At 41.9% G+C, this 12,294-nt stretch overlaps 1 protein-coding gene across 1 annotated transcript in view; it reads right to left on the bottom strand.

Moving 5' to 3' along the window:
• The window catches only part of CMTM7 (CKLF like MARVEL transmembrane domain containing 7), a 177,088-nt gene that overhangs the window by 46,481 nt on the left and 118,313 nt on the right, over positions 1–12,294 (bottom strand). The window contains exon 3 of the mRNA XM_053714255.1: positions 8,398–8,496. Within this exon, the coding sequence (XP_053570230.1) occupies positions 8,398–8,496 (99 nt within the window). The remainder of the gene's footprint in view (positions 1–8,397; positions 8,497–12,294) is intronic.

Genomic DNA, 12,294 nt, shown 5'->3' with positions numbered 1-12,294 from the left:
GGCAGTTAGACAGCTCACAAGGCGTGAAAGGACACCTACTCCTTACAGAGGCCTGTAGAAAAAAGAAAGAACAGAGTAAAACTACTCTGGCTTTCTATATTAGGGCAGCAATATGTTAGGAAACAGAGCAAGGCCCACCTCACAAGTTCCTAACTGCTTTAAAGCCACCACTACTCTACTGCAGAGATTCACGTGGACTACAGCTATACCCAAAAAATCTTCCTTAAAGCAAAAAAAAATAAAATAAAAAAATCTAATTTTTTCAGACACCAAACTTCACCTCCTCCATTGACAGAGGCAAAGAGAATGACTGAGGATTATGGGTAGGGGAGTGACACTTAACAGCTTTGCTGTGGTGCTCTTTGCCTCCTCCTGCTGGCCAGGAGTGATATTCCCACTAGTAATTGATGACATTGTGGACTCTCCATATCTTAGGAAAGAAATACTTATCTTTTTCTGTAGCCGAACCAAGGATCCCCCGCCAGCTTCTCATGCTGTACTTAGCACAGCAATGATGACACCGGCTTCCTACAATCACGGCGTGGCCTCAAGAAATGTTTGCTCTGGGGTGCACGCCATGATTGGAGAAAGCCGAATTCATTATTGCTGACGTAAGTACAGAGGAGCAGCGGGAGGGGATCGCTGGTCTGATTTGGCTGCAGAAAAAGGTAAGTATTTTTTAAAAAAACGCTGCAATGTAAACTTTCATGAATGAAAGTGCCCCGGCTTCCTCCAATCACGGCTTTCCCCCAGAGCGTCCATCTCGTGAGGCCCTGCCGTGATTGGAGAAAGCTGGTTTCGTCATTGGCGACGTATTTACAGAAAACCTGCAGACGGGGGATGCGGTGCAATGTAAACTTTCATCAATGAAAGTGCCCTAGTTTTTAAAGTTTACATTCACTTTAATTCCGAGTTTAATATTCCTTTAGTGAAAAATGTAAACATATTAGGAACATAATATATAGGGAAGTGCTTTGACCTAGGATAGTTAAAGGGACATTAAACGCTAAATAAATGCTACATAGAATGATGCATTCAAAGAAAAGATTAGTCTGAGAATAACATATAGATGTATTTTTTAAAGTTGCATTAGTTGTTAAAGGGCCATGATACCCACATTTATTCTTTCATGATTTAGAAAGATAATGCATTTTTAAACATCTTTCTAATTTACTTCTATTATCTAATTTGTTTTATTATCTTGATATTCTTTGCTGAAAAGCATATCTAGATATGCTCAGTAGCTGCTGATTGGTTGCTGCACATAGAAGCCTCATGTGATTGGCTCACCCATGTGCATTGCTTTTTCTTCAAATAAGGATATCTAAAAAATAAAGCAAAATAAATAATAGAAGTAAATTTAAATGTTGTTTAAATTTGTATGTTCTATCTGAATCATGAAAACAGAATTTATGTTTACCTGATAAATTTCTTTCTCCAACGGTGTGTCCGGTCCACGGCGTCATCCTTACTTGTGGGATATTCTCTTCCCCAACAGGAAATGGCAAAGAGCCCAGCAAAGCTGGTCACATGATCCCTCCTAGGCTCCGCCTACCCCAGTCATTCGACCGACGTTAAGGAGGAATATTTGCATAGGAGAAACCATATGGTACCGTGGTGACTGTAGTTAAAGAAAATAAAATATCAGACCTGATTAAAAAACCAGGGCGGGCCGTGGACCGGACACACCGTTGGAGAAAGAAATTTATCAGGTAAACATAAATTCTGTTTTCTCCAACATAGGTGTGTCCGGTCCACGGCGTCATCCTTACTTGTGGGAACCAATACCAAAGCTTTAGGACACGGATGAAGGGAGGGAGCAAATCAGGTCACCTAAATGGAAGGCACCACGGCTTGCAAAACCTTTCTCCCAAAAATAGCCTCAGAAGAAGCAAAAGTATCAAACTTGTAAAATTTGGTAAAAGTGTGCAGTGAAGACCAAGTCGCTGCCCTACATATCTGATCCACAGAAGCCTCGTTCTTGAAGGCCCAAGTGGAAGCCACAGCCCTAGTGGAATGAGCTGTGATTCTTTCGGGAGGCTGCCGTCCGGCAGTCTCGTAAGCCAATCTGATGATGCTTTTAATCCAAAAGGAGAGAGAGGTAGAAGTTGCTTTTTGACCTCTCCTTTTACCTGAATAAACAACAAACAAGGAAGATGTTTGTCTAAAATCCTTTGTAGCATCTAAATAGAATTTTAGAGCGCGAACAACATCCAAATTGTGCAACAAACGTTCCTTCTTTGAAACTGGTTTCGGACACAGAGAAGGTACGATAATCTCCTGGTTAATGTTTTTGTTAGAAACAACTTTAGGAAGAAAACCAGGTTTAGTACGTAAAACCACCTTATCTGCATGGAACACCAGATAAGGAGGAGAACACTGCAGAGCAGATAATTCTGAGACTCTTCTAGCAGAAGAAATCGCAACTAAAAACAAAACTTTCCAAGATAATAACTTAATATCAACGGAATGCAAGGGTTCAAACGGAACCCCCTGAAGAACTGAAAGAACTAAATTGAGACTCCAAGGAGGAGTCAAAGGTTTGTAAACAGGCTTGATTCTAACCAGAGCCTGAACAAAGGCTTGAACATCTGGCACAGCTGCCAGCTTTTTGTGAAGCAATACCGACAAGGCAGAAATCTGTCCCTTCAGGGAACTTGCAGATAATCCTTTTTCCAATCCTTCTTGAAGAAAGGATAGAATCCTAGGAATCTTAACCTTGTCCCAAGGGAATCCTTTAGATTCACACCAACAGATATATTTATTCCAAATTTTGCGGTAAATCTTTCTAGTCACAGGCTTTCTGGCCTGAACAAGAGTATCGATAACAGAATCTGAGAATCCTCGCTTCGATAAAATCAAGCGTTCAATCTCCAAGCAGTCAGCTGGAGTGAAACCAGATTCGGATGTTCGAACGGACCCTGAACAAGAAGGTCTCGTCTCAAAGGTAGCTTCCAAGGTGGAGCCGATGACATATTCACCAGATCTGCATACCAAGTCCTGCGTGGCCACGCAGGAGCTATCAAGATCACCGACGCCCTCTCCTGCTTGATCCTGGCTATCAGCCTGGGGATGAGAGGAAATGGCGGAAACACATAAGCTAGTTTGAAGGTCCAAGGTGCTACTAGTGCATCCACTAGAGCCGCCTTGGGATCCCTGGATCTGGCCCCGTAGCAAGGAACTTTGAAGTTCTGACGAGAGGCCATCAGATCCATGTCTGGAATACCCCACAGGTGAGTGACTTGGGCAAAGATTTCCGGATGGAGTTCCCACTCCCCCGGATGCAATGTCTGCCGACTCAGAAAATCCGCTTCCCAATTTTCCACTCCTGGGATGTGGATAGCAGACAGGTGGCAGGAGTGAGACTCCGCCCAAAGAATAATTTTGGTTACTTCTTCCATCGCTAGGGAACTCCTTGTTCCCCCCTGATGGTTGATGTACGCAACAGTTGTCATGTTGTCTGATTGAAACCGTATGAACTTGGTCCTCGCAAGCTGAGGCCAGGCCTTGAGAGCATTGAATATCGCTCTCAGTTCCAGAATATTTATCGGTAGAAGAGATTCTTCCCGAGACCAAAGACCCTGAGCTTTCAGGGATCCCCAGACCGCGCCCCAGCCTATCAGACTGGCGTCGGTCGTGACAATGACCCACTCTGGTCTGTGGAACGTCATCCCTTGAGACAGATTGTCCAGGGACAGCCACCAACGGAGTGAGTCTCTGGTCCTCTGATTTACTTGTATCTTCGGAGACAAGTCTGTATAGTCCCCATTCCACTGACTGAGCATGCACAGTTGTAATGGTCTTAGATGAATGCGCGCAAAAGGAACTATGTCCATCGCCGCCACCATCAACCCGATCACTTCCATGCACTGAGCTATGGAAGGAAGAGGAACGGAATGAAGTATCCGACAAGAGTCCAGAAGCTTTGTTTTTCTGGCCTCTGTTAGAAAGATCCTCATTTCTAAGGAGTCTATAATTGTTCCCAAGAAGGGAACCCTTGTTGACGGGGATAGAGAACTCTTTTCCACGTTCACTTTCCAGCCGTGAGATCTGAGAAAGGCCAGGACAATGTCCGTGTGAGCCTTTGCTTGAGGAAGGGACGACGCTTGAATCAGAATGTCGTCCAGGTAAGGTACCACTGCAATGCCCCTTGGTCTTAGCACCGCTAGAAGGGACCCTAGTACCTTTGTGAAAATCCTTGGAGCAGTGGCTAATCCGAAAGGAAGCGCCACGAACTGGTAATGTTTGTCCAGGAATGCGAACCTTAGGAACCGATGATGTTCCTTGTGGATAGGAATATGTAGATACGCATCCTTTAAATCCACCGTGGTCATGAATTGACCCTCCTGGATGGAAGGAAGAATAGTTCGAATGGTTTCCATCTTGAAGGATGGAACCTTGAGAAACTTGTTTAAGATCTTGAGATCTAAGATTGGTCTGAACGTTCCCTCTTTTTTGGGAACTATGAACAGATTGGAGTAGAACCCCATCCCTTGTTCTCCTAATGGAACAGGATGAATCACTCCCATTTTTAACAGGTCTTCTACACAATGTAAGAACGCCTGTCTTTTTATGTGGTCTGAAGACAACTGAGACCTGTGGAACCTTCCCCTTGGGGGAAGTCCCTTGAATTCCAGAAGATAACCCTGGGAGACTATTTCTAGCGCCCAAGGATCCAGAACATCTCTTGCCCAAGCCTGAGCGAAGAGAGAGAGTCTGCCCCCCACCAGATCCGGTCCCGGATCGGGGGCCAATATTTCATGCTGTCTTGGTAGCATTGGCAGGTTTCTTGGCCTGCTTTCCCTTGTTCCAGCCTTGCATTGGTCTCCAAGCTGGCTTGGCTTGAGAAGTATTACCCTCTTGCTTAGAGGACGTAGCACCTTGGGCTGGTCCGTTTTTACGAAAGGGACGAAAATTAGGTCTATTTTTCGCCTTGAAAGGCCGATCCTGAGGAAGGGCGTGGCCCTTACCCCCGGAGATATCCGAGATAATCTCTTTCAAGTCAGGGCCAAACAGCGTTTTCCCCTTGAAAGGAATGATTAGTAGCTTGTTCTTGGAAGACGCGTCAGCCGACCAAGATTTCAACCAAAGCGCTCTGCGCGCCACAATAGCAAACCCAGAATTCTTAGCCGCTAACCTAGCCAATTGCAAAGTGGCGTCTAGGGTGAAAGAATTAGCCAATTTGAGAGCATTGATTCTGTCCATAATCTCCTCATAAGGAGGAGAATCACTATCGAGCGCCTTTATCAGCTCATCAAACCAGAAGCATGCGGCTGTAGTGACAGGGACAATGCATGAAATTGGTTGTAGAAGGTAACCCTGCTGAACAAACATCTTTTTAAGCAAACCTTCTAATTTTTTATCCATAGGATCTTTGAAAGCGCAACTATCCTCTATGGGTATAGTGGTGCGTTTGTTTAAAGTAGAAACCGCTCCCTCGACCTTGGGGACTGTCTGCCATAAGTCCTTTCTGGGGTCGACCATAGGAAACAATTTTTTAAATATGGGGGGAGGGACGAAAGGAATACCGGGCCTTTCCCATTCTTTATTAACAATGTCCGCCACCCGCTTGGGTATAGGAAAAGCTTCTGGGAGCTCCGGCACCTCTAGGAACTTGTCCATTTTACATAGTTTCTCTGGGATGACCAACTTTTCACAATCATCCAGAGTGGATAATACCTCCTTAAGCAGAATGCGGAGATGTTCCAACTTAAATTTGAATGCAATTACATCAGGTTCAGCCTGTTGAGAAATGTTCCCTGAATCAGTAATTTCTCCCTCAGACAAAACCTCCCTGGCCCCTTCAGATTGAGTTAGGGGTCCTTCAGAGATATTAATATCAGCATCGTCATGCTCTTCAGTAACTAAAACAGAGCAGCCACGCTTACGCTGACAAGGGTGCATTTTGGCTAAAATGTTTTTGACAGAATTATCCATTACAGCCGTTAATTGTTGCATAGTAAGGAGAATTGGCGCGCTAGATGTACTAGGGGCCTCCTGAGTGGGCAAGACTCGTGTAGACGAAGGAGGGAATGATGCAGTACCATGCTTACTCCCCTCACTTGAGGAATCATCTTGGGCATCATTGTCATTATCACATAAATCACATTTATTTAAATGAACAGGAATTCTGGCTTCCCCACATTCAGAACACAGTCTATCTGGTAGTTCAGACATGTTAAACAGGCATAAATTTGATAATAAAGTACAAAAAACGTTTTAAAGTAAAACCGTTACTGTCACTTTAAATTTTAAACTGAACACACTTTATTACTGCAATTGCGAAAAAACATGAAGGAATTGTACAAAATTCACCAAATTTTCACCACAGTGTCTTAAAGCCTTAAAAGTATTGCACACCAAATTTGGAAGCCTTAACCCTTAAAATAACGGAACCGGAGCCGTTTTAACACTTTAACCCCTTTACAGTCCCTGGTATCTGCTTTGCTGAGACCCAACCAAACCCAAAGGGGAATACGATACCAAATGACGCCTTCAGAAAGACTTTTGTAAGTATCAGAGCTCCTCTCACATGCGACTGCATGCCAAGCCTCTCAAAAACAAGTGCGCCACACCGGCGCGAAAATGAGGCTCTGCTTATGCTTTGGGAAAGCCCCAGAGAAATAAGGTGTCTCATACAGTGCCTGCCGACATTATAATATCATCTAATATAAATATACCCAAATAAAATGATTCCTCAAGGCTAAATAGGTTTTAATACTGAATCGATTTAGCCCATAAAAGTCTACAATCATAATAAGCCCTTGTGAAGCCCTTATTTAACATCGTAATAAACATGGCTTACCGGATCCCATAGGGAAAAATGACAGCTTCCAGCATTACATCGTCTTGTTAGAATGTGTCATACCTCAAGCAGCAAGAGACTGCACACTGTTCCCCCAACTGAAGTTAATTGCTCTCAACAGTCCTGTGTGGAACAGCCATGGATTTTAGTTACGGTGCTAAAATCATTTTCCTCATACAAACAGAAATCTTCATCTCCTTTCTGTTTCTGAGTAAATAGTACATACCAGCACTATTTTAAAATAACAAACTCTTGATTGAATAATAAAAACTACAGTTAAACACTAAAAAACTCTAAGCCATCTCCGTGGAGATGTTGCCTGTACAACGGCAAAGAGAATGACTGGGGTAGGCGGAGCCTAGGAGGGATCATGTGACCAGCTTTGCTGGGCTCTTTGCCATTTCCTGTTGGGGAAGAGAATATCCCACAAGTAAGGATGACGCCGTGGACCGGACACACCTATGTTGGAGAAAGAAAGATTTTTCGGTTTAGTGGCCCTTTAAAATAGTGACAAAACAAGTGTAAAGTTTTAGTGTTTATAAAACAATGGAAGCCACCATGTTGTAATTTAGGTTACCTTCTCTGCTGTGGCCAATTAGGGACAGTTATAAATAATAAGTGTGTGCAACCAATGGCTGTGAGGGATATAACAGTGTTCTGCACTTCTATTTCTAACAGGAACTGAAAAGCTCATAATTTTAAAATGGAATTACAGGAAAAGGGGACAAAATAAATAATGAAAGTATATTGCAATGTTTTTTTTTACATATATGATTGATCATTTTATATTACCATCCCAAAGTGTTTAATGTCCCTTTAAATAGATGTAAATAACTGTGAGATTTAACAGGAACTTACCGAATAATATAACAAAATCTGCTCAGTTATTTTATAATTATAGAAAGACAAGGTTAATGTAGATTTGTAATGTTCGATGGATCCGCTTGATAATATAACATTGGACAGATGTTTGTCAATGAGTTCTTTGAATATTAAAAATGTACATGGGTGTATTCCATTTTGCAATATATTTACATTAGCAAAAATGCTTCTAGTAAGAGCTATAACTGTTTTTCTATGGGATACGCACATATGCTGTGAGGGCCTGTGCATCAGTATTCAAACACCACACCTCCTCAGACAGTCAGCAGCGGTTTGTATGACACAAATGATGTCTTTGCAGAAGCAATACACACCACGCCAGCTCTCTGAGCTTGACCGCTGCACAGGCCTTCACAGCATATGCGTGTCCTACTGAAAAACAGTAACTTTTATTAGAAGAATATTGCAAAGATGCTTCTATTTTAAATTGAAATTTAAAATTTAAATTGGACATTTCACTTTTGACCATTCCATCCCTTTAAATTCATTGCATTTATGGTTATTACACACCCAGTACTATTTACAGCCTTTAACTGGTATATATACTGTACAGCATGCTTCATAAATCCCACCCTGCTGTAAAACAAAATCCAGCTGTTAGAAGATGTGTCTGTCAGTATGAAAACCAGATAGTTAACAGATTTACTTTATTTTTGTATAAATGTTTTTTAATTGTAATAAATGTGTGTATGAATCAAAAGTATTCTTACCGAGCCAGCTATCAGCGAGGAACGTCCATAATTGTTGACAGCAACCACTATAGAGGCAATCAGAAGCAGAATAGTACCGATCGCATAATGCAACAGCTCCTGAAAAATACAATTGTAAAACCAAAGTGATAGCAACCGGATTATTTTTTTTTTTGCATTTATAGGTTTAACCTTATCTATCATCTAGGCTTATAAAAATTGTGTGATGGCTCACCCAAAATGTCAGACTAAATGTTAATATCTCAGAACATCACACAAATCTCAAAATGTGCAATAGTAAACAAATGGTGAACAAAGAAAATGGTAAAAGCGCTCAAAACAGAACTGTCTGAAAATAAAACACTAATAATGCAATTGCAAATTTAATAATGTGATATAACCATGCTGATAACAGTGCCTCCTATTTGTTTATGTCCTGTACGTCCCACCTCACTCAAAACTTTCCAAGGTCACATGCCCTGTGAGGTCCAATCCACTTGTTCCTTTTTGAAATGGTGATTTAACTTCTGTTTTTTTTAACTTCTGTTTCAGGCAGTTGACTGCAAAGTTGCAACTTAAAATCAATTTAACAAAGTGCTAGATACTGTTTGAGTGCCACAACGGTTTGTTGTAATTGTGCACAAAATGACCGGTACACCCATCCAGCTCACTGTATCAAATGCACCTTAAATTAAAATCACAGTACACCTCAGTTGATAAATCCTCTACACGTTTCGGTCGTGTTACCAACCTTTATCAAGATGCTCATCTGGTTTTTAGAATCTTAATAAATAGCTCATTTGTGTCAACGATTTTTTGGTTGACATCCATTTTGGCCAACAGCATATTGGAACGAATTACAAGTCTCCGATAGGGGCATTCAGGCTTGCCGGAAACAAGAGTTAAGAAGCAGAGGTCCTAAGACCGCTGCTACTTAACTAATCTGCCACCTCTGAGGCAGCGGACAGCAATCATCCCGATCATCCCCTGCTACCGGCCAATTGGCCGCATTGCACAAGCATTTCACACAAAATGCTTGTGCAATGATAAATGTAAACAGCGTATGCTGTCAGCATTTATCGAAGTGGGGCGGACAGAATCCGCTACAGTGAATCATGTCCGCCCGCACATTCATAAATCGGCCCCTTGGTGTCCTAATTCAAAGTGTTTTTTTAACCCCATATGGTGTGTTTTTTATCCGCATTATGTTTATAGATAAATAACAAAGAGGTAACATAGAAAAAATGCTAGTTAACCTTTTAATGCCGTTATGCCGTTCTATTCCGTCATAATTACACTGGGCTTTAGAGCCGTTATGACGGAATATAACGGAATAACGGTTTGTAGCTCCTGTGCTCCCTCCATTATTTTTTTTCTTCTGGATCCGGTTGGGGGATGTGCCTAGCCCCTCTGGCACTCCCCCAGGATCCAATCAGCATGGAGGGGGTGTATCGATTGTCCCCTGTAACACTATAGCAACCAATGAGTGGAATCATTGGCTGTTACAAGTGTATCCGCTTCCTCTCTTCTCTCAGTGCGATCTGAGAGAGAGAGGAAGACAGTTTAGTGTTTGTGGTGCTAGAGAGGGAAAAAAATATAAATACAAAATATATATATTTTTGCTGCTGATCACTGAGCTGCTACTGTGATCAGCCTAATATCACAGTGATCAGCCTGTCAGGGGTTTGATCAGTGCCCAAAAGTTTATTTGTGGGGATCTTTAGTTATTATTAACCCCTTCCCTGCTGTTCCCAATCACTACCCTTCCCAGTGCTTTTTTTTTTTAGTTTATAAAAAAAAATGTGTGTGTATATATATATATATATATATCTAAAAATCAAAATATATAAAAAATAAATAAATAAAAAATCTGAGGGAATAGGGTGGGTGGGAATAGGTGGGTGGTAATTGGGAGGTGGTAATTGGGGTGGTTTAGTGGGATTTTGGGAAAGGTGAAGTGGGAATTGGTGGTGGTGAAGTGGTAATTTGTATTGAAAAAAAAAATCCCTTATGGCACGCTATTCAGCAGAAGAGGCTTATGCCATTCTTGCCGAAGATTCAGGGAGTGAAACCCTCTCTGCTCTGTCTGATAGTGCAACCCTTACGGCATCAGATATAGAGCCCCTGAGTGATACATCTAATGCTGGTGCTCCCTGCCGCCACCTAAAAGGAGGCGTCGCACAAATGACCAAAATTGGCTACCCCCAAATTTCATTGCCCCAGAAATGCCAGAATTTACTGAGACTCCTGGCATCACAAGTGATGTTCCAGTATGTGAGCCAATAAACTATATGTCACTGATTCTGACAGATACCATGTTTGAGCATATAGTTGCTCAAACAAATTTATATGCCAGCCAGTATCTGTCCAAAAATCCCCAATCTCTGTATGTCAGAAAAAATACCTGGCACCCCACTGACATACCGGAGATTAAAAAGTTTTGGGCCCTGACATTAATAATGGGATTGTGAAGAAACCCAGCATACGTTCATACTGGAGCCAGAACCCCATCCTGGCTACCCCTCCAGGGGTTATGAAGAGGGACAGATATGAACAATTGCTACGGTTTCTCTATTTTAATGATAATACCCAGTGCCCCCCCAGAAATGACCCCCTGCATGACAGGTTATATAAACTAAGGCCCCTGATAAGCCACCTGTCCCAAAAATGTAAAGACGTTTACATCCCTGAGCAGGACATTTGCATTGATGAGTCCCTCATGAAATTTAAGGGGAGATTGCTTTTCAAGCAATATATACCATCCAAGAGGTCCCGCTATGGGGTAAAATTTTATAAACTCTGTGAATGCAGTACTGGGTATACCTGGGCATTTCGCATCTACCAGGGAAAAGATAGCCACTTGGATCCACCTGGCTGCCCAGATTCAGTTGGCACAAGTGGAAAAATTGTGTGAGAACTCCTACTACTCCTGCTAAATAAAGGGTACCATTTGTGGCTCGATAATTTTTACACCAGCACAGAGCTATTAAAAATTTTATTTTATTTTGAAACCGTGGCCTGTGGCACAACGAGAAAAAATCACAAAGTTTTCCCCAGAAGCTGACATATGGAAAAAAAAGTAGGGGAACAACCTCAGCTTTACACAACAATGAGCTACTGGCCCTTCGGTACACTGATAAAAAAGATGTGTACATGCTCTCCACAATGCACGATGAAGCTACAGTGCCAGTGTCTGGGATCCTAAAGCCAAAGTGCATTGTGGAGTACAACAAAAACATGGGGGGTAGATTTAGCTGACCGGTGCCTGCAGCCATATCTAATTCAAAGAAAAACTAGAACTTGGTACAAAAAAGTAGCTTTTTATAATATGCAGATCGCAGTATATAATGCATATGTGCTGTACAAAAAAACAGGCACAGGGAAAACTTATACTTTTTTGGAATTTGTGTTAAATGTATTTTGTTTAACCAGACCCCTAATCCTCCCACTGTTCAATCTGAAAATGTCGAGCGACTCTGTGGCAGGCATTTTCCCACTAGGATCCCCCCACTGCCTGCAAATGAACACCCCAGAAAAGATGCAGAGTCTGCTATAAAAAAAGGAGGGAGGAGGGATTCCATTGCCATTCCGTTACCATTGCCCTGACTGACCCTCTCAACCTGGCCTCTGTATCACTACGGTAATTGCTTTCGAATATATCACACAGAGTTGAACTTTTAATTTGAAAGCAACCTGTATGTGTTCCTAATTTATTTTATTTTATTATTCTGTATTCCTAACTTCATAAATCCCCTGACCTTGTCCTGTCCCTTTATATGTTAAGCCCATCCACTCTAAAGCCATTATAAGTTATACAAAACAACTAAAATACTCCTTTTAGAATATCCTGAGTTATCCACTTTTGCAAATGGTATGTCATGAGGGGGGTAATTTTCATTCCTGGGCTGCCATACTGTC

The sequence above is a fragment of the Bombina bombina genome, chromosome 5 (genome assembly GCF_027579735.1).
Source record: "Bombina bombina isolate aBomBom1 chromosome 5, aBomBom1.pri, whole genome shotgun sequence".
Lineage (NCBI taxonomy): Eukaryota > Metazoa > Chordata > Amphibia > Anura > Bombinatoridae > Bombina > Bombina bombina.
The sequence above is the reverse complement of the archived record's forward strand: the minus strand, read 5'-3'. Positions and strand labels throughout refer to the sequence as shown.